The sequence below is a fragment of the Danio rerio genome, chromosome 18 (assembly GCF_049306965.1).
Source record: "Danio rerio strain Tuebingen ecotype United States chromosome 18, GRCz12tu, whole genome shotgun sequence".
In the NCBI taxonomy this organism is placed as follows: Eukaryota; Metazoa; Chordata; class Actinopteri; order Cypriniformes; family Danionidae; genus Danio; species Danio rerio.
The window spans coordinates 305001-328815 of record NC_133193.1 but is presented as its reverse complement, the minus strand read 5'-3'; the positions used below and the strand labels follow the sequence as shown (position 1 = coordinate 328815).

The 23815-nt window shown below is 40.9% G+C and overlaps 2 protein-coding genes and 1 long non-coding RNA gene across 8 annotated transcripts in view; 2 read left to right on the top strand and 1 right to left on the bottom strand.

Moving 5' to 3' along the window:
* mibp2 (muscle-specific beta 1 integrin binding protein 2) lies at window positions 1–5495 on the bottom strand. 2 transcript variants are annotated; one of them, NM_198877.1, is given in 8 exon segments: window positions 1–216; window positions 1023–1117; window positions 2160–2266; window positions 2825–2896; window positions 2968–3145; window positions 3269–3317; window positions 4181–4271; window positions 5260–5495. In NM_198877.1, coding segments are annotated over 7 exon segments (612 nt in total). In that variant the 5' UTR covers window positions 5286–5495; the 3' UTR covers window positions 1–216; window positions 1023–1028.
* Window positions 5496–9351: 3856 nt separating this feature from the next.
* On the top strand, window positions 9352–19342 carry LOC103909115 (uncharacterized). Of its 2 annotated transcripts, none has more exons than XR_658792.5 (5): window positions 9352–9378; window positions 10425–10645; window positions 10900–11001; window positions 11603–11681; window positions 18737–19342. It is a non-coding gene; the product is annotated as an uncharacterized lncRNA (long non-coding RNA). The 2 variants fall into 2 exon arrangements; XR_658791.5 differs by having other exon boundaries at window positions 9352–9423.
* Window positions 19343–23693: 4351 nt separating this feature from the next.
* The window catches only part of zgc:123258, a 10125-nt gene continuing 10003 nt past the window's right edge, over window positions 23694–23815 (top strand). For 3 of the 4 annotated variants that reach the window (XM_073929559.1, XM_073929560.1, XM_073929558.1), the window contains exon 1: window positions 23694–23815. This exon is cut by the window's right edge and continues 103 nt beyond it. The gene's annotated coding sequence lies outside the window, so the exon portion shown is untranslated. 4 annotated transcript variants of the gene reach the window in all.

Below are 23815 nucleotides of genomic sequence, written 5' to 3'. Positions count from 1 at the left end.
TCTGGCAGGAGCTTCATTTTATTATCATGTGCTTGTAGCTGCAACCATGCTCAGAGCATTCTCCATCCTGATGTTGAAAAGCTGAGTAAGAGCTTGAGAACCAATAAATACAGGATATAAAAACAGGTAAAAAAACAACAGCGATGCAGCCGCCGTCTGCGCAGGAGTCGGATATAAAGCGCTGCTTCCTGCGGCATGAGAAGCCGATCAACAGATCTGCAACACACAAAAATGAGAAATGAAGAGTTCAGCTGACAAGCAGGGGGTTTGAGGAGGCAAATGACTCCTTTATTTAACACTTGGGCCCTCTTAAAGATGTCAAAACAAGATGTATGATGGGTCAAGTCTGTTAACAGTGAGAAATCTCCTTCTCTGATGCGTTTCCTAAATAATAATATTAATGATTAATATAATAGATCATGTGAAAATGCATTCGATGTCCCCTATAATGGTCCACACCATTGTGAATGCATACTCAGGCCAAATAGTTTATGCCAGGGGTGTCCAAACTCAAGTCCTGGAGGGCCGCTGTCCTTATATTTTAGCTCTAACCCCAATTAAACACACCTGAAGCAGCTAATCAAGCTCTTTCTAGGTATACTAGAAACTTCCAGGCTGGTTTGTTGAAGGAAGCTGGAGCTAAACTCAGCAGGACACCGGCCCTCGAGGACAGAGTTTGGGCACTCCTGGTCAATGCAAATAAAATGTATTCAACAGGCTGAAAGTGCAGATCTAGAGCACTGATAGTGTTCACGAGACACTTTACTCGTAAATAAGTTGTTTGTTTCTCCATATAGCCTAAAAGTAGTCAAATTAGACATATAGTTTGACCTACAATAAGCTCTGACATAGCTAATCAGAGGATACTGTAGGTCAGAATACACTAAACATCCCTCAAAACACTGATATCTTTGTGTTTAATTAATAAAGAAGATGTCATTTAGATAAATATACAACTTTAATTTACCAAAGCATGCATTACACAAACTAACATCACTGAGCCGGTCATTATTCTAGCGCACCTTTGTTCAGGATAGATTGTTCTGGATGCCGTTCAGAATGTTCCCGTACACCAGATTGTAGAGCTGCTCCTTCGACATGGTTCCATCTAGTTGAGCTGCAAAACACACACACACACACACACACACACACACACACACACACACACACACACACACACACACACACACACACACACACACACACACACACACACACACACACACACACACACACACACACACACACACACACACACACACACACACACACACACACACTTAGAGGGGTGCCGGTATTAACCGTGTTAGTGATGTACAGAATAATGTTGTTAATGTTGCTTCTGCTGTGATTTCTGACTGTTGTAGCTGTGCAATAACTCTAATCATTCAGTGGAGTGATATGGAGCTGTAATGCACTCTAAACCTGCCGGAACTACTTCAGCTGTGCCTTTATCAGACAATAACCAAACACCAGAGAGTGACCAGCAGCCAATCAGAATCAAGCATTCAACAGACATCTAGTGTAAACTGTGACTGTGTGTGACTGTGTGTGTGTGTGAGTGTGTGTGTGTGTGTGTGTGTGTGTGTGTGTGTGTGTGTGTGTGTGTTAGGCATAAAACGATAACCGAAGTTTACCACAGTTTGAAAAAGTCAAGGTATTAAACCACAAGAATGTTTTGTTATACCGTTACTAAGGTATATGTAGAGGTTTTGTTTAAGTGTTTTTTAATGTGCTGTAAGGAAATCTGTGTTTTTGAAGCCAATGAAGATAGTAGAAGTCAATGGTTTATTTTAATTATGTAGCTTGACATGTTTACTGTTCCGAAATATTATAAATGTTTGCTAAAATGCATTATATTTTGTTAAATGGGGACAAAAGGTCTCGTTTTTTTACTAAACCATTAAAATATATATATTTAACAGCGGTAAACATGATATCGTGATATTTTTATCCAAGGTTATCATACCGTCACAATCTGACACCGGCCCTGCCTAGTGTGTGTATGACTTTGTGTGAGAGTGTGTGTGCACATGAATGTGTGTAAGTCTCTGTAAAATAACACAAATCATTCAGCGGAGTGATATGGAGCTGTAATATGCACAAAACCTGCCGGAACTACGATCTTTCACACATGGGTATTAATCAACGACACTCACCGACATCAACTCCTGAGTCCTCCATGATTTTAGTGTGCTTGACGTACATGGGCCACACGTGCCCGTCGAACAGACCCGGTGGATCTGGCACTGCATAGTTCCTTGAGCTGAAACACACACACACACACACGCACACACACACACAAATATTAGCAAAACTACTAAGATCATATATGATGATTAATCACATCTAAAGTAAGTTTGTTTTAGAGAAATATATGTGTGGGTGTGTGTGGGGGCAGCACGATGGCTCAGTGGTCATCACTGTAGCCTCACAGCAAGAAGGTCTCTGGTTCGAGTCTCAGCTGGGTCAGTTGGTGTTTCTGTGTGGAGTTTGCATGTTCTCCCTGTGTTGGTGTGGGTTTCCTACGGGTGCTCCGGTTTCCCCCACAGTCCAAACACATGCGCTATAGGGGAACTGATCAACTACACTGGCTGTAGTGTATGAGTGTGTCAAGGAGTGTGTATGGGTGTTTCCCAGTACTGGGTTGCAGCTGGAAAGGAATCCACTGCGTAAAACATATGCTGGAATAGTTGGCGGCTCATTCCGCTGTGGTGACCTCTGATGAATAAAAGGACTCATCCTCAGGAAGATCAATGCGTGTGTGTGTGTGTGTGCGGTGTATATCAGGTGTGTGTGTGGTCAGGCTGATGAACACACTCACCTCCTCCTCTTTTTGCACTCTTCGTATGGAATGGAAATAAAGTATCGTTGGTTGAACACATCGATCAACGGTCTGCGCAGAGGAAACAGCGGTCAGTAAAACTGAGCTTCAGATCAACAAACACACCCGAGCGCGGCTCTCACCCGTAGGTGTACAGCAGGAAGCCCTCCACGATCAGGATGTGAACGCCGTCGTCTTCTCGAGCACGCGGGCGAATCTCCAGGCTGTTGTTGACGCCGTGGGATCTCTCGAACTTGACGGGATCGTGCTGCCAGGCATGGATGGTGCTCATCATGGCGTCCATATCCAGAGCGCTGATGACTAAAAACAAAACATGCACAAATGAGCGCACACACACACACACACACTCCGCCGGGAACATGATCATGCAGAAACACACACTCACACACACACACCAACCCCTGGATAAGAGCCCCGGCTTACCATCATACTGCTTAAAGCCATCTTCATCAACTTCAATCTCATCTTGGGGCTGAAACATACACCAATGAGATGCAGAAGACTGTGCACGCCGCACCACCCCCTCGCTAATACAGCAATACAGCTAATCTACTGCTCATAAGGGCTGCACAATATTAACGAATGCTCAATAATAGTATATCAGGGTTTCAACAAGGACTTTTAAAGCACCATTCATATTAAAATATATATATATAAATATCAATACAAAGGCAGCTAAAGCTCCAAAAGGATCACATTTATCCACTTATAAAGGCTATCATCACAGCATTAGCGTACTGAGCACGTTTATATAAATTTAACTGATCAAATAGAGCCTCAGCTGCACTCTGATTGGCTATGGCGTGGTCTAAATGTCTGATTGAGGTAAATTCAGTTTCATATTCACACATTTACACTTTATATTTAATAAATAGTACAGCAGAGGTTAAAAGCGCTAATTGAGATTAATTATAATGGCATAATATTATGAGCATAATGAGATATTGCTAACTATATTGTTAACTTTGAATATCTGGGCATTATTATTGATAATATTGAATATTCACACTATTTAATTTAACAGCATTGTATTTTAATAGTCATTAGCTGCTAGTTACTTTGCAAACAATACTCTTCTGAAATGATGTTATTAAGGAGAAAGTCTGAATGTGTGAATATGAAGCCGACTTTACCCCAATTGACATGCACATTTACAGTTTTTATTAGACTGAATTAGATTTAGACAACTAAACACTACATGTTTATTTTGTTATGCTTTTTACTTCTATTAATAAAATAGGGTTTCTCTATATTATATCGTAATCGCAATGCTCAACTTTCTCTTATGCTCTGCGTATCGTGCAGCCCTAGAGTTAAATCTCTGCGTTTACTCACCTTAAAGAAGTCGTCCTGGTGGACAACGCAGCAGTTGGGCAGGCTCTTGATCAGTCTGTCCGTCAGCGTCGTTTTCCCACCGTTCGTGACCCTGCGCAGAACAAACACACACATTTATTTATTTATTTAGTCACACATTCACCACAACAGAAAATACAGACACATCAGAAACACTGCATTAGGTTAAAATGGCAATTTATAAAAATAATAGAGTATAAGCAGATCATTTATAATAATATAGTGCAAGCACAGCGTTCATAATAAAGACATAGAGCACCTCTCTATATAGCTTTGCATGTACTACACCCAACAGCACGATGTCTTTATTTCTTTCTTAATTCATCTTAAATAAGTTTTAACATTAATTTAGTTTGAATCATTTTAATTGATGTTTTTATTTCTTAAGCCTATTATTACATTATGTGTTTAATCTTCTTGTTTATGTAAAGCACTTTGAATTGCCATTGTGTTGATTTAATTCTTAGTTCATTTAATTAAAGGGTGTATTGTTGATTGTGCAGAATGTTTACCGGGTGACAGGTGTGCGTTTGTAGAGTATTTTACAACACCTTAAAGAGACAGTTCAGCTAATACTGCAAATTAGCTCTCATCCTTATGACTAGTTTACAGTTAATTTAATTAATAATAATTAAATTAAAAATTAAATTATAATTAATTTATTAATAATATAATAGTATAATTACTGTTTTACATTACTGTAAGGATTTGGTTTAGGAATGAGGCAGATGTTAATAAATTACATTTTAATATTTATTAATATAACAGTAAATCTCGTTATAGTGAGAGTTTTTACATTTCTGTCAGGTTTTGGGTAACGTTAATAAACTACAACGGGTAAATGAACACATGAGAGGCATAATACTCAGCATAACTACTGTTTTTAAAATACTGTGATAGTTTATAGTTGTCACAGAGTTAGAGGTTAATAAAGTGCAATTAGTGCACAATTTAATAAATAACATAGTTGTTAACTTCCGCCTGCAGCTGTATCCCTTCTAGCAACACCCGTGGCACGCGCGCACGCGGCCTGTCGAGCACGCGCTCAGTCAGTCACTCACCCTCCGATACCAATGATGAACTTCATCCTCGACGTGATTTTGCGTCAAAGTAGAGAAAAATTGGCTGAAAACAGCAGTAGCGGATCGATGACCGTACGAAGGAAAGCTGAAAAGAGAAGGTTAAAGGAAACGTCAACTACTCGATTCCTCCATGACGCTGAATGAAATCTGGACGATGGCGCTGCTTCGCGATCTTCCACCAAGAGAAACTCGTGTGCTGAGAGCGCGCAGACACTACCGGCTGCCCTCCGCTGATTGGCTATATAAACACAGCAGGCCAAGCGGAGCTCGCGCTCGGCCAATCACAGAGCCGAATCCTCATCCCGCGGAAGCTCCGCCCCGTGTGGGCGACACATGTGGGCCGTCAGTGGTTTTTCTGTATTGTGTGATTGTGTGTGTGTGTGTGTCATTAAACAGCGGAATTTAACACACACACCGCTAAACTGACAGCACTACACACTGCAGGACTGTTCCCTTCTGCTGGAGAAATGTTTTTGTGTATTTAAAGGTCGATCTCTGCCTAACAGGAGGCTGTTTTCTGACATGTTACTGTTCGGTGTGTGTTGTTTCACTAAAGTGTCGCTCGTGTGTGTTCTCTGGTGTGTTTTGAGAGATGCTGAGATGAGTGTGAGAGAGGAATAACAACTGAGTCTGAGTCGTGGAGGACGTGATGATGATGATGATGGTGGTGGAGTTCTGGGATTTTCCATACAGGATACCACGCATGTTCATCCACATTCCACACACACACACACACACACACACACACACACACACACACACACACTGAGGCGCACATATCTCACCCCCATACACATAATCTAACACACACATAAATACTCTTTCTCTCTGTCACATACACATATAAAGAGAGACACACTTTCATTCTCGAACACACATAGACTTTCTCTCTTTTACACACACACACATATATATATATATAGAGAGAGAGAGAGAGAGACTTTTACTCTCTCACACACATACTGTACACTAACCAACTCACACACACACACACACATTTTCTCTCTGTCACACACACACAAATATATATAGAGACTTTCATTCTCAAACACACACACACACACAAATATATATATATATATATATATATATATATATATATATATATATATATATATATAAAGAGAGAGAGAGAGAGACACTTTCACTCTCACACACATACTGTACACTCTCTCACTCTCACACATACTCTCTCTCGGTCACATACACACACACACACACACACATATATATATATATATATATACACACACACACTTAGAAAGAGAGAGTTAGTTATAAAAATAAAAAATCGAAACATCAGTGATGCGCTTGTAAACACACACACACACATCTAGATTATTATAATTGAATCATTGTACATATACTGATTATTATTGTTTTTATTACTGTTTTAACCTAAAATGTTGGTTGTGAAATGTACAGTTTATTCTGAAATATTATTTGTATGAATAATATGATATATTAAATAATAATGTGATATATTGGATAATATTATGATATATTGAATTTTAATATGATATATTGGATAATAATATGATATATTATTTATATTTTATTAAATTATTATGTATAAAAATCAGTTTTTTACCACTATGATTTACTGTGTTTTTTATTATATTAGTATGTTACTATTTATGTAAACTTTATTAATGCTTTGGCAATACATTTGTAACATTTTGTCCTGCCAATAAAGCAGTTACTGAACTGAATTGAGTTAGTTATTGTAGTTTTATATTTGTCAAGCTTTGCCAGTATTGTATCATTTACAGTCATGCCAATAAAGCAAGTTTGAATTTAACTGTGGGCATCACGGTGGCTCAGTGGTGTCGCACTGTGGCCTCACAGCAAGAAGGTCACTGGTTCGAGTCTCGGCTGGGTCAGTTGGTGTTTCTGTGTGGAGTTTGCATGTTCTCCCCGTGTTGGTGTGGGTTTCCTCCGGGTGCTCCGGTTTCCCCCACAGTCCAAACACATGCGCTATAGGGGAACTGATCAACTACACTGACCGTAGTGTATGAGTGTGTGTGTGTGTGTAAATGAGTGTGTATGGGTGTTTTCCATTACTGGGGTGCAGCTGGAATGGCATCTGCTGTGTAAAGCATATGCTGGAATAGTTGGTGGTTCATTCCACTGTGGTAACCCCTAATAAATAAAGGGACTGATCTGAAGGAAAATGAATGAATTAAATTAAATTAAGAAACACACACACACACACACATACACACTCTTTCTCTCTGACGGTTTACAGGTTTACTTTATGAAACTGTTCTTTCTTTCATTCTGTCTGATTTAGAATCATTTAGAACAATGCAGACATGAACATAACTCACCTGTAATACCTGTGTCATAACCCTGACGTTATACACATTTGTGTGCTGATATGTCACATAAGCATGTTCTCTCTGTCGCTTTCTCTCACACACACAGACACACAGACACACACACACACACACACACACACACACACACACACACACACACACACACACACACACACACACACACACTCTCATCTAAAGCTAGACTCTACAGTTTACAGCTTCTCTGACTCCTGCTCTCCTCCTCTTATAAACACTCAGATGAACACTGACTGAGGAGTAAAACATTCCTCCGTTTACTGCAGCTATAAACGAGGGTCGCCCCCTGGTGGAACACACACACACACACACACACACACACACACAAGCACATAATGGGTGTTTATGACAGTAAGGAGTTAAACGTGTTTTGGAAAACTCTATATAATTTTGATAGTTTACCATTCTTATTTTTTGTTAGACTTATAAAAGAAGCTCATATGTCTCTTCCTGTCCCCCATTTCATTCTTCAGCAAATAAAAATAAATTCTGCATAAATATGATTTGTATAATATCACAAAATTATCCTGAAATTCTTGATTAGTCTCATCCACAATTCATTTTCTTTTCGGCTTAGTCCTTTTATCAGTCAGGGGTCACCACAGTGGAATGAACCACCAACTACTCCAGCATATGCTTTACACAGCGGATGCCCTTCCAGCTGCAACCCAGCACTGGGAAACACCCATCTGCACTCATTCACACACATACACTATACACAATTTTGGAATTGTGGGGGAAACCGGAGCACCCGGAGGAAACCCACGCCAACACCAGGAGAACATGCAAACTCCACACAGAAACACTAACTGACCCAGCCAGGGCTCGAACCAGCAACGTTATTGCTGTGAGGCCAAAGTGCGACACCACTAAGCCACTGTGCTGCCCTCTTATCCAAAATAAAAGTTCATATTTACAAAATATATTTGTGTGTGTGTACTGTGTATGATATACATATATGCATGACTACAGTGTGTAAAATATTGATTTAAAATATCCATCTATACTCAGCGGCCACTTTATTAGGTATACCTTACTAGTACCAGGTCGGACCCCTTTCACCTTCAGATCTGTCTTAATCCTCGGTGTCAGAGATTCATCAAGCTGCTGGAAATATTCCTCAGAGGTTTTGCTCCATATTGTCATGATAGCATCACACAGTTGCTGCAGATTTGTCGGCTGCACATCCATGATGCCAATCTCCCGTTCCACCACATCCCAAAGCTGCTCTATTGGATTGAGCTCTGGTGACTGTGGAGGCCATTTGAGTACAGTGAACTCATCGTCATGTTCAAGAAACCAGTCTGAGATGATTGAGCTTTATGACATGCTGCGTTATCCTGCTGGAAGTAGCCATCAGAAGATGGAGACACTGTGCTCATAAAGGGATGGACATGGTCAGCAGCAATACTCAGGTAGGCTGTGGCGTTGATGCTCAATTGGTACTAATGGACCCAAAGAAAATCTACCCCACACCATTACACCACCACCACCAGCCTGAACCGCTGATACAAGGCAGGATGATCCATGCTTTCATGCCGAAATGCAGTGAGCTGCTGCCATGTGATTGGCTGATTAGACATTTGTGTTAAACCCGCATTTTGTCAGGTGTACCTAATAAAGTGGCCGCAAAAAATCGACACACAAAACTGCAAGTCCCATGATTCCTCTTGACACAGCTCGGCGGAAGAGGGCGGTGTCTCCGCGGCTTTCTGACAGACGCTTTCAGGAAGTGCTCGAGGTAGGACATCACATCTTCCCTTTTCTGTCAACATTTATGCCGAAAGTGAGTTTTTTCAGTCGTCTGTGTTGTTAAAGTGTGTTTCTCAGGTGCAGCTCTTACTGTGTTTCTCGAGTGCTGTTCGACAGTTAGCCGGACTGTTAGCGCGCTAATGTGAGGCTGAGGTTTCCTGCCGCGGCTCCGCTCATCCTCATCAGATGATCATTAATGATGTTTAAATCTTAATTAACTGATCTGAACATGATTAATGAGCTGTGCGGAGATCAATACAGCAGCTCAGACTGACTCTGAGACAAAACCCCAGAGCTGACACTGATTAAGCTGATTATTGACTGACTTCTGTCTGTTTTAATGAGGAGAATATTCCGCTTGCTGTGTGTGTGTGTGTGTGTGTGTGTGTGAGTGCGTGTGTGTGTTTGTGTTTGTGCACTGATACGTTTGTGTGTGTTCTGATATGTGTATTGTGTGAGTTTGTGTGTATACTTATGTGTGTACTGATTTGTAAATATGTATTGGTGTGTGTGTGTGTGTGTGTGTGTGTGTGTGTGTGTGTGTGTGTGTGTGTGTGTGTATAATGATGTGTGTGTACATATATGTGTGTGTAATGAAGTGTATGTACTGATTTGTAAGTGTGTGTGTGTGTACATGTATGTGTGTGTGGGGGTGTATCTGTTTACTGATGTGTGTATGTGTTTACTGAAGTGTGTGTACTCATTTGTAAATGTGTATCTGTGTGTATACATATGTGTGTAATAAAGTGTGTGTGTGTGTGGGGGGGGGGGTATCTTTTTACTAATGTTTATTGATGTGTGTGTGCTGTGTCCACTGTTTGTGTAATGTGTATATGTGTAAGTGTGTGTGCAGATGTTGTGTGTATGTATTGATGGTTGTGTGTGTGATTGTATGATGTGTTTGGGTGTAAGTGTGTGTGTACTGATGTGTCCATAAATGTGTGTATGTCTGTTTGCGCTTGCGTGTGTGTGTGTGCATGCATTTCCCATCAGTGTGTGCTGGTGTTCACGTGTGTGTGTGTGTGTGTTCTACAGGTGGATCTACTGTCCCGACTGTACGCCTGTTGTGTGTGTGTGTGAGTGTGTGTGTGTGTGTGTGTGAGACGCTGCAATCCGCTTCCGGCAGTACAGCACAATAGCCACGACACACAGGAAGAGACGCGGAGAGCGAAGTCAGAGGGAGGAAGTCTCTGCAGAAGAGCATGACGGAGTTCTGGGTGTGTTTCAGCTGCTGCGTCGCTGAGCAGCCACAACCCGTGAGTACACACACACACACACACACACACACACACACACTCACACTAATTAACATGATCTGATGAGGATGATGATGATGATGATGATGGTGGAGTCAGTCTGGGGTGTAGAGACGTGTGTGTGTGTGTGTGTACGTGCATATGCGTGTGTGCGCGTGTGCTGAATGCACTGTGTCTTCCTGTGTGTGGCTTCACTGTTCCGTCTTCTCTCTGTATGTGTGTGTGTGTGTGTGTGTGTGTGTGTGTGTGTGCAGAAGCGCAGGCGGAGAATAGATCGCTCTATGATCGGAGAACCCACAAACTTCGTCCACATGACACACGTGGGTTCTGGAGAGATGGGCTCGGGTCTGGGAGCTGTGAGTATTGTTATAGTTTATTGAACATCACACACACACACACACACACACACACACAGCATGGACACTATCTGATGGATCGTGTGTAATAATAATAATAGTTGAGGGTGGGTTATTGTAAATGCAGCTCTGGGTAAGAGACGTCTCTCAGGACCAACACACACACACACACACACACACACACACACACACGTCTACATTTCAGTAGTAATTTAATTTATTTCTCTGAATGTGTCATTTGATCATGTGTGTTCTCTATGCAGAGTGCTGTGTTAGAAATAAATCAACATTATTAGCTCTGTTTATTTGTCAGCCCTCTATGTTTAGTTTTATTGTGTGTGTGAAGCTTCAGTCAGTAGAATTACAGTGAGTGTGTTTCTGTGAGAAGCTCAGGTGTGTGTGTGTGTGTGTGTGTGTGTGTGTGTGTGTGTTAGTGTGAAATCACTGCGCTGTTTGTTACTCATTTGACTGACAAACACACTGGTTAGACGACGCTTCAGATGAAACTCTGTTTTGAATGTGCGTGTGCTGATCTCTCTCTCTCTCCCTGTGTGTGTGTGTGTGTGTGTGTGTGTGTGTGTGTGTGTGTGTGTGTTGGCAGGTGGACACTGTTCAGGCGCAGATGAAATCTAAAGGTGGTTACGGCAACGGCACATCAGACAGTGTACAAGGCTAATCAGGTGAACATACTACATACTATCTCACACATACACACACTATACATACAGTACACTGTACATACTATACACACACACCATACATACTATCAGGCCCGGCGCTACGGGGGGCAAATGAGGGCATTGCCCCCTCAGAAAGAATTTGTGCCCCCCCCAGTTTTCATAAAGGATTAAACACTCATAACTGAAAACTCTTTCTGTCATTAATTACTAACACTGCCGTCAGTCCAACCTGCAGAACACACACACACACACACACACACACACACACACACACACACGCATTGAGATATTGTATAATGTGAAACAGCACTTCAGGGATGAAAATTGTGAGATTAAAGCTTGACATAGTCCAGTGATCTGGTATCTGCGTCCCTGTAAACCTGCACACGGCAGTGGAGGCGCACTCAACTCACACAGGATAACCCTGCACTAGTGGATGACGTGAGGCGAGCAGCTTAATTCATTACAGTTCTGGTGAACTAACTCTTTAAACATCTCTCCTGAGCTTTAAAGGAAAGAAATGCAGAAGAAACTTGCTGTTAAATTAATTTGAGCCTAACGCAACGGCCAGTCATCTTCACAGTAGTGTTTCAGTTATGTAGCCTATTAAAAATGATTAGTACACTGCACAGTGCCACAGTAGTCTACACTATAATTATCATTTAAATGTATTATATTCATTATTGTTAATATTATTAAACTTGACAAAACGCAGAACCCTTTTGAATGTTTGCTTTGATTTCGACATGCTAAAGAACACGTTTACAGTTGTGTAAAGAAACATCCCATCATGCAGCAGCAGTCAAGTCAAGTAGCGTTTCAATGATCGGCCTGTGAGGTCAAGTGTACAGTTATAAATGGAGTGGGTATATAGTGCGTGAGTAAGGTGAATTACCGCAGATCCACCTCTCACATGCGCTGCTGTCGGCTGAATGATGATCTTTAATAAATATGTAAATTAGGCTATAAACACTAGAAAACACACTGTAGGCCTGTATTAAGAGATACAATACAGTCAGCATATCGAGTTTGTTTTGACCTGTAGCTCATGACCCTAAACATGAAAATAACCTGAAAACAAGTCATTAAAATAGGTTAATAAATAAATATAATGACAGGTCAGCCTAATGGTTTATGATGGCGTTTCTACAAATGCCAACTGCGACAATATCACAGGAAAAAGCTCGGTTATGACAGCCTAACATAAATCTTTATTTTTACCTTTAAAATGATGGAAAGGTTATATAGCCTGATGAGTTGTGTGTTATCTCAAAGATTAACCAATTTTCACGTTAATAGCTGTAAATTTAGCTATGCTTTTTTAGGTTTTTTCCTGGCTACACTAATGCCTTGAAATGTGGCTAAATCATTGTTTAATTGACATCAGATTTAGCTGGAGCATTTAGCTTTTAACCGTGATGACTCGGTTATGCTGATCACTATATTTATTTACTGAATATACCAATAGTCTGACCGAGGGTCAGCTGCATGTGTGGGCATAGTTTCACGTCTTTACCTAAAACTTTAAACATTTATAGGCAGATTATTTGAAATAAAACTGAAATAAATAAGGAGAATAACATATGATTTAAAGCACTCGTTTGGCACTGAAGTCATGATCTGTCTGCGATAATTGTTGCACAACCCTCAATAACAAAATCAGTATCAGACAAAATCAGACAGTATCACTATACACACACTATATATATTACAAACATCCACATTGTGTGTGCGTGTGTGAGTGTGCATGTGTGAGTGTGCGTGTGTTCTCAAGTGTGTCTATGTGTGTGTGTGTGTGTGTGCGTGCATGCGTGTGTGTGTGTGTTGAAAGATTATGTGCATTTTAGTTCAGTTGCATTTACATTGATTAAACTCTGATGTGATATGATGGGTTGACCTGTGCCTCAACCCCCACAAACTGATAGGTGTGAACTAAATGACCCTTTTACAATCTCAATGGGTATTAGCAAAACAACAGCTGAAACATCTGAAGAGGATCCTGCTGAGCCTCGTAAACAGAATGGTTTGTTTGGTGCTAATATAAAGTACTGTCTCACAGACAGTACTTTGGGTTAAGTTACTTGAAGACCGACGGGTTAACATCACTGCTGAGGAACTGCACTATTGATTGTCTTCAATAAAGTCTTCTTTCCGTAAGAACTTTGGTCAGCTTACTTTTTTTTATGTATTAGAGTAATCTAATACATTGGCGAGCCACCCAAGAACGGTTGAGCCAAATACAGCAAAATCTAACAATTTGGCGAGCCAGCCAGGAGAGACTGAAAAGAGGAAGACTCATCAACTGCAACAAGAAATGAACTGAAGAATCTTGGAGAATCTACAGTTAAAGCTGAAGATAAACGGATTTTGTTTGTGGACGAGTCCTGGATCTACATATTGTATCTGTGGACACACTTTATTTTAATCAACTGGATCTCATCTCAAAGATCCTAGTTTGGTGAGTGAAACTTATCAGCTCTCTTAAAGAACCCTTAAAAGAAACATCTTTTATAAGTAACCATTAAAGTAAGCAGATCGACCTGTATATGTAGTGCAGTAAGAAACTACAGTGATAGTATTGCTGAAATTTTAGGCTTTTTCTCGATATTTGCAGAAATTGTTAAAGAAACAATTTGGTCCATTTATCAAAAGATTTTGAAAGAGCAGTGGAAATTTTAGGCTTAGTCCATTCTCAGGGTACTTGTAGGAATTATTTAAACAATTTGGTCCTTTCTCATGGAGATTGTAGGAATTGTTGAAAATAATTTGGTCCATTTCCCCAGGGGACTGTAGGAGCCATAAAATAGTTTGGGACTGATGTTGCTGCAAGAATTAGGAATTCTTGACTGGGTGCTAATTCAGTAGCCACTATTTTAATTTTGAAGGTAACAGAGCCTTCTGTGATAGAAATCTTAAAAACATTGTAGGTTTGATTCGTTTTCTAGAGTTTGCATGAACTGTTAAATAATCATTCTAGTCCATTCACTAAGATTATGCAGAAGCAGAGCTTGGTCCATTCTCAGCTGTGATTGTAGAGATTGAAAAATAACAGTTTTAGCTCCTTTACCAAAGATGATTAAGAGCGATATAAAGCTAACATAAATAGTTGAGACTGATATTGCTGCGAGGATTAGGAATTCTTGACTGTGGGCTAATTCAGTAGCCATTATTGGAATTTTGAAAATTCTAACTGTGTTAAAATATGATGGCATAAAACTGAAAGCTGTTTGCCTTAGGTTTAAGGATACAGTGAGATTTAAGCACATTGTATTAGGGACAAATCCTAAAGAAAGTTACTTAGCCTTCTAAGATAATGCTCAGAAAGAATTGTTATTAGACAGAAGCTTTCAGGCAATTTTAGGCTTGATTCTTGCTTTGAAGATTGTAGAAACTGTGAAAAAAGAATTCTGATCAAATCACTAAGATAATGCAGAAGCAAAGCTTGATACATTCTCTGTTGGGATTGAAGAGATTTTAAAAGTAGTAGTTTAATACATTTGTTCAAAGATTGTTAGTAGCCAAATAAGATTTGGGACTGAAAGAATAAAAGTGCTAATTTAGTAGCCACTATTTTAGCTTTGAAACAAATGTTGAATCTGTCTATGTATTTGAAATGGTTTAACAGACTGCTGTGAATTTAAATTTGAATAAGCACCTTTATTAGCTCTAACACCTTTTGTTCTGTTTCACACCTCTGAGAGCACTGTCCTGTACTTCCCATGGCTGAGTCTGCAAGAAACTATGCTAATGGAGCTACCCTGAGAACAACATCAGAAAAACATGGAACAGAACCTCCATGTGTTACCATTGACCAGATGTTGGAGAATTTGAATGCATATTTAGACAAAAGGCTGGGACTGAGGAAGTGTTGTGATGATGTATGCAAGAAGTACAGCATCAAGCACTCACAGAGTGGATTATGGGCATTGCCGGACATTAAAAGGGCTTATGGAAAGACACAGCGCTTATGCACAACCACCAAGAAGGATGGATTGTCTGTGATTTTGGTTAAGCAAATTCTTCAACATGAGCATAAGTGTGAGACTGACCGATTGGAACGTGAGAACAAAGCAGAGAAAGTCAAAGTTCGAGCACTGGCTGAACAATTGCAAAACTTAAAGAAGGATAAAGAAAGACTGGAAAATGAAAACAACAAGCTATTGACTTTGATCTCCAAACAGCTGGAATCAAGATCTTCAAGCAGCTTTGTTGACAGTGAGGCTGATCTTTCCATCAACACCTGTGTTCATGACCCAGTGAACTCAAAGATTAGATTAGCTCCTGTGATTGTCAAACACAGAAAGACTAACGTTGAAATTGACAATGAGGAGGGCTATGAAGACAATGGAGAGAGACGAACTCGCACTGTGACAAAAGTGGTAAAGAAGTATGTTCCATACAGGTCATACCATCCAGCTACTCCAGAGCAAGTTGACAAATGGTCAAAAGAGCTGCCAGATGTATACAAACAACCACGAAAGGTTTGGCAGTTTCTTCAACGACTGCAGAAAATCTACATTTTACATCCACTAGACGGTGTGATGATTCTTAATGTCACCCTAAGAGACAGTGACCAAAAGAGACTCACAGAAAGTGTTGAAAGAAGGATTGGTGAATCACAAGAAAACATAGAGGATGGATGGGAAGCCATAAAAAACTTCTTGTTTGAACTGAAACCTGCAGAGGTCAATTGGGCAAGAATTACCTCATGCATGCAGAAAACTGGAGAAAGTGTTGCAGAGTTTGAAGAACGCTTCAGACAAATATGGACGGAACATTCTGGTCTGAATACAAGTGAAGATCTTGACAAAGACACTGGAATTCCCCTGAAAACAGCATTTGTCAATGGACTCAATCCTGAGATTTCTAAAGATCTTAAAATCAGGTATGATGACTGGGACAGCACTGTAACAACTTTCATCCAGATTGTTGAATGGTCAGCTAAACTGGAGAGAGCACAAGATGTCAGACTCAGATCTTTGCAATCGGAAAGTTTGTTTTACAAGAACAGAAGAATTGAGGATGAGCAAAAAGAACGTGAGTATATGGGATACTCAAAACTACGAACTAAAGGAAGATGCAGAAATTGCAATGAAGAAGGACACTGGGCCCGTGAGTGCAAGCTCAGTTTAAAACATCAAAGCAAGGATGATGACCACCTGTTCAAGCAGTTTCAGCAGCTAACAATACAACAAAAACAGACTCTGCTAAATGCTGTACAGCCGCAGGGAAACTGAAGAACCTCTCTCTGCAGCACCAGCTAGTGACGTCTTTTCCAGAAGCTGATGAACTGAATGTGTATGCAAACAGTAATATAAAAGCTGACACAGAAGTCTCAACAGATGAAGACAAGTTTGTTGTCCTAGTAGATGGTGTTGCCAAACAAGCCGTAAAGGAGAGAGGTGAACATACAGCGGCATTAAGACAGCTTCAGCAAGACCACCGATCAGTCTTAGACAGAAAGCAGACTGCAAATGAAAACTCAACAAACGAAATGCTGATGGACGATGCAAAAGAACTGCGTGATGGCAACCAATGCAGTATGGATGGAAACAGACTATGCCCTTTTGAACATGCCCCAAGCCAGCCCATGTCCACTGAAAACCTGACATCTGACAGCCTTGTCCAAAATGAAGCAAGACTCAGCCTGGCCGTACATAAGGACATTAATCAAGTTTTGTCACCTAGAGAGAGGGGCCATTGTTTAGAGCCCAGCAAATGGGTAAAGACACGACAACCTCAGAAACTACCACTAAAATCCAAGTGGAAGAGCTCACTTGAGAAAGTTTTAGTATCTGATTCAATAATTAATGTTCAGGGACTTGATGAATGGATCAACGTAAGTTTACCTAGAGACGAGGGATAGATGACAGTAGTGTTTGTCAGAGTCCAGATATGGCGGGACTAGAGTTTTTAGGCTCTAGCTTGTCGCCTGAGGATGAAGACATTAACCACCACTGATAAACACTGTAGTGTCCTGTCAATATTAAATAGGGACAGTTTCTATAGTTTCTATAGGCAGTTTGAAAATTTCTCTGAAATCTTTTTCTGGGCAAGATACGTTTCCCTTTTCCCTTTTGTGTGATTGCAGGTGTTCCAGAGGATGACCAGAGACACACAACACCAGACACCTAGATGAACACACCTGAACATCCACAGAACACAACCACATCCTGCTACTTCTACAACATCACAACTTCAAATAGAAATGGACTCAGGCATTTGAGGAAATGCAAGCTTCACCATGACTTCTTATTCTGTCACTTTAAGTTATATAGCCTGTATTGCAGATTTCTGTATACATGATTAACTTGTTTTATGATCAAATATGATCAAAGGAGGGATTGAAAGATTATGTGCATTTTAGTTCAGTTGCATTTACATTGATTAAACTCTGATGTGATATGATGGGTTGACCTGTGCCTCAACCCCCACAAACTGATAGGTGTGAACTAAATGACCCTTTTACAATCTCAATGGGTATTAGCAAAACAACAGCTGAAACATCTGAAGAGGATCCTGCTGAGCCTCGTAAACAGAATGGTTTGTTTGGTGCTAATATAAAGTACTGTCTCACAGACAGTACTTTGGGTTAAGTTACTTGAAGACCGACGGGTTAACATCACTGCTGAGGAACTGCACTATTGATTGTCTTCAATAAAGTCTTCTTTCCGTAAGAACTTTGGTCAGCTTACTTTTTTTTATGTATTAGAGTAATCTAATACATTGGCGAGCCACCCAAGAACGGTTGAGCCAAATACAGCAAAATCTAACAGTGTTTATATCTGAGAATATATATATATATATATATTTTTACGTCAATGAGTGTATATGTGTGTTTGTGCTTAAATGTATGCGTGTTTGTGAATATACACACACACACACACACACACACACACTGAGAGAGAATGTATATGCATGTTTATGTAAAATTGTGCATATGTTTGTGCATTTATGTGCGTGCGTGCGTGCGTGTGTGTGTGTGTGTGTGTGTGTCTGTGTTTGTGTGTGTGCTAGTCAGATCTCTAATAATGTGTGTGTTCTGTGTGTTTCAGCACTGATGGGCTCCTCCTGCGTACACACACACACACACTTGAGCGCAGTCTCTCAGCACTGCCGTCTGGACGGTTGTAGATATTTTTGTAATGAAGCACTGCTATTCTTTTACTGGTCAGCTGGTGGCGCTCTGCACAGCGGAGACGAGGATGAAGAGTCTGTGTGTGTGCGTGGATACACACTCTGAGTACAGGCGTCCCGCAGCTGTATTTATTTCATTGTTTAATGGTGGCTGGGCCACAAGAACACACACACACACACACACACACACACACACACACATATACATATACAAACACATATAAATACAATACACACACATGCAAACACACACCCAAATACACACACACTGAACGCGCTCGTGAACAACTGCTTCTGTGATGTCTGTGCTCTGGATCTCCGCGTCTGTGGAGTATGGTGTTGTTTTTATCTGTAGCTGTGCTGTCTGCTGTACTCCTGAACTGTGCGTCTCACTGTAACCTCAGCGCTGCGCTCTCCCCACACGGAGGAGGAGGAGGAGGAGGAGGAGGCGCTGCTGCAGGGAAACTATTTTTCTACAAACTGTGTTCATTTCATTCTGATGCATCAATAAAATGACATCCTTGTAGACGCGTGTGTGTGTGTGTGTGTGTGTGTGTGTGTGTGTGTGTGTGTGTGTATATATGTGTGTATGTGTTTTTATGACATATCAGGACACAATTCTGAATAATGACATGGGTATGACACAGGTATTACAAAAAAGAGGTGAAATATGGGGACATTGGTGACGTCCTCATTTCTCAAAATGCTTATAAATCCCACAGCATGAGTTTAATCAGAGAGTAAAGCTGCACACTGACTCCTGTGATGGTTGGGTTCAGGGGTGAGGGCAATACAATATACGGTTTGGACAGAATAAAATGAATGGAAACCTATGTAATGTCCCCACTTTTCACAAAAACAAACGTGTGAGTTTATTTGTGTGAGTGTCTGAATGTGTATCTGTGAGTTTTTTTTATTATATATAACTGTAACATTATTTATAACTAAATAATGGGGGATTTGTGGTGTACAGTCACTGCTCTCTTGATAAAAGGCTCCTATTTTACCCCATTTTCCAGATGTAAGATCAGAGTTTAGTGTCTCCAGCATGTGTCTGTAAAGTTTGAGCTCAACACACATCATAGTACAGCTTTCTGAATGTTGGATTTTTTGCTTTGGACACTGTGGAGCTGTGTTTGTGGCCTGTGCCTTAAACGCTTGTTCTCCACGCGCACCGTTCCCTCCTGAGTTTTTTTAATTCATTCATTTTCTTGTCGGCTTAGTCCCTTTATTAATCCGGGGTTGCCACAGCGGAATGAACCGCCAACTTATCCAGCAAGTTTTTACACAGTGGATACCCTTCCAGCCACAAACCATCTCTGGGAAGCATACACACATTCACACTCATACACTACAGACAATTTAGCCTACCCAATTCAACTGTACCGCATGTGTTTGGACTGTGGGGGAAACCGGAGCACCCGGAGGAAACCCACACCAACACGGGGAGAACATGCAAACTCCACACAGAAACACACACTGAGCCGAGGCTTGAACCAGCGACCTTCTTGCTGTGAGGCGACAGCACTAATGCGCCACTGCTTCGCTCCTGAGTTTTTTTATTTATTTAATTTCTATTTTATTGTGCATTATAATTTACAAATACAGCAAAAACAGGCGACAAATAAAAAATCCAAAGATATTTGAAATTCAAAAATAAAAAAATAAAAAATGGGGGCGAATTATAACGCTAAAGGGGGTCGCACACCAGATGTGCCGCTCTGCAATGCGTCACGCCATGCATTTTAGACTTCTAAACAGGTTTCTATCAGGGTATGCAAGTCGGCGGCTGTCCGCGGCGCCCAGTCACGAGTCCAGACACTGTTCATATTTCTACCGCATCACAGAGCGCAGAGTTTCATTTTAAATAACGAATGTGCACGTCTGGTGTGCGATACTTTCAACTGTCATGTGCGTGCCATGATGCGGCGCATCCAGTGTGTGACTGCTTAAAAAGCTGACGCATTTACATGTGATTTGTGTGCAAACGTAACATTCTGTAGTGCAGTTAGTGATTGCCATAAGACTCTAATATCAGGTTAGGGTTAGGTTGTGATGTCAGGTGACCAAAATTCAATGTCTAGCCAGCGTCTAAGGACAACGTTTTTTTGATGTCCAATAATGACGTCAAATGACGTTGATATTTGGTTGATTTTAGGTTGTTAGAAAGTGACAAAAATCCAATGTCGAGCCAACATCTTAAACCAACATCATATTGACGTCACATACTGATATTTATTCATCAGTTATGGCAACCAAAATCCAACATCTGATAGACGTCATAGCAGTAACGTCCACACAACCAAAGCTGTGACATCATTAGACGTTGATTTTAGGTTGGATGTTGGACATTGATGTTGACCTGACGTTGAGTTCTGACGTCAACATGATTTTCATTTCCAAACAAACTGCAGCGTCCCCACGACATTAGGGTACAGCATCAATCTGACGGCATGTTGAGGTCTTGTGCCTGCTGGCTGTTTAAGGCCATTTGGGTCATCATACAGTAAACATCCGTCATCTTCTCATCAGTGACATCATCTAAACCAGGGCCAACCCTGTTCCTGGAGAGCCACCTTCTGCAGATTTCAGTTTTAACCCATATTAAACACACCTGCCTGTAATTATCACATGGTGTTCAGGTCCTAATTAATTGGTTCAGGTGTGTTTAATATGGGTTGCAACTGAAATCTGCAGGAAGGTGGCTCTCCAGGAACAGGATTGGCCACCCCTGGTTTAAACAGTCTCTGGGTCAGTGTGTGTAGAGATTTTGGACATCTTCTTGGACACTTTTAATGCTTCCACACAGTTTACTGCAGTTATAAATCGCTCATGTCTTTAGGTAGCTCAGTATGAGGCATATACCTTCTGTGTGTGATCTGACTGGACAGGAATCACAGGACTGCAGGGGCGGACTGGCCATCTGGCAATTCTAGCAAATGCCAGAAGGGCCGGACGATTTTTTTAAATGTGGGCCGGTCAGTTTTTTATTTTTTATTTTATTATTATATAATAATAGTAATAATAATAGTAAATGTTAAGCATTTGGCCCAATCGGTGATAGTTTCAAGAGGGGTCGACTCAATCAAAGGTTACGCGGACATAATCAAAATCTGGCAAGAATGTCAAACAAACAGTACATATGGTAATGTGGGCTAGTGTAGCTATAGTGCCAGGGCTGAATTTTTGTCCCAGTCCATCCCTGCAGGACTGATTATTCTAATCCCCATAGACAAGAGGAATACAGTAGTGACTGCAGACTGAAGCACAGTGGTGTAACAGCACCGATACTGCCCTGAAAGTGTGCTGAAGTGAGAGTAAAAGTGCACATGTATAAAACTACTGAGTAAATTACAATCCCTGAGGAAAAACACTTGATTACAGCAGTCTGAGGATGTGTAATGTGTTACTTTACACCACTGGTCACACACAATGCCGTTACAAAGTTCACACATCACACAGAGACACACACAGACACACACCCATAGAGCATGCGTTTAATTTAGCAGGTTAATAAAGTAAACACAGGTTAATCTCCACTGCTGTATAGATATCTGTTATGTTAATGTACAGAATAATCCTGATTTAACATCCACAAACCGGGATTGAAGCGTCTTCTTTTATAAGTGTACTGACACGCGGATGTGCTGATGAAGTGAATCGCTGTAACTCATCACACACATGAGCTTGTGAAACTCACTCTAGATCACATTTGCTGATGAGTGATGATCACAGAGCGCTGAACAGAGCTTTAAATCCCGGGTGCTTTGCGCACGTGCTGTCTTATTCATATGATTATACGCGTTACTATGGAGACATGTTAATTCGCAGCTATCAATCAATTCAGTGGGCGGGGAAACCGCACTATATGTCAGGTTGCGGTCGGCCTCAGAATGGCAGGGGTTTGGATCCTATTTTAACATCAGGAAATTTAAAACAGAGACTAATGTGTTAATTTCAGCCCAGTATGACTGTGGACACACTACACCTGCACACAGTAGCGGACACAAGATGAGACTGAGGGAGAGAGTAGTAAACAAAGGAGTTTTTTTTTATTTGCTGTGTTTTGTATTATTATACATGTTCTTCTATTTTATGTAAACTTTATAACTGCTTTAGCAATGAATTTGTAACATTTGTCATGCCGATAAAGCAATTATTCAGTTAAATTATGGCAACACGGTGGACCTCGGCTGGGTCAGTTGGTGTTTCTGTGTGGAGTTTGCATGTTCTCCCCGTGTTGGCGTGGGTTTCCTCCGGGTGCTCCGGTTTCCCCCACAGTCCAAACACATGCACTATAGGGGAACTGATCAACTACACTGGCCGTTGTGGATGACTGTGAGTGTGTGGATGTTTTCCAGTACTGGGTTGCAGTTGGAAGGGTATCCACTGTGTAAGTTAGTGGTTCATTCTGCTGTGGCGACCCCAGATTAATAAAGGGACTACGCCGAAAAGAAAATGAATGAATGAATTAAATTGTGAGACAGTGAGTGTGTGTTTGAGTGTGTGTGGGTGTGTGGGAGAGAGTTGATGTAAGCGTGTGTGGGTTTGTGTTTATGTGCCTGTGTGTGTGTGTGTGTGTGTGTGTGTGTGTGTGTGTGTTTGTGTGTGTGTGCCTCTATAAAGGCGCATGATCATTCCTCCATGATTAGTCGTGTGTTTCTGGTTTTTCCGGTTCTGTTCTGGGTTGTTCTCTATTTCTGTCTTCCAGCTGTGTTTATGCTGACTGGAGTGAATCTGAATAATCCCTGTTCTCTCCTCATATCTCGATATTAAACTCTTCTATGACAGTTATAGTTTGCTCTGTGGAGTATCCCTGATGGTGATGAAGACTGATGTCGCGGTGTTTTGTCTACGTGAACGCGCTTGAGTCACGTGACCGAACGCGGAAGAGGAAATGAAAGCGTTTACCGACAACGTAAACATGACAGAAGCGAAACTTAGAAAGTGAATTGACGGCCTGAAGTTATCGATCCTATAGTCAATAATCGCTGAAA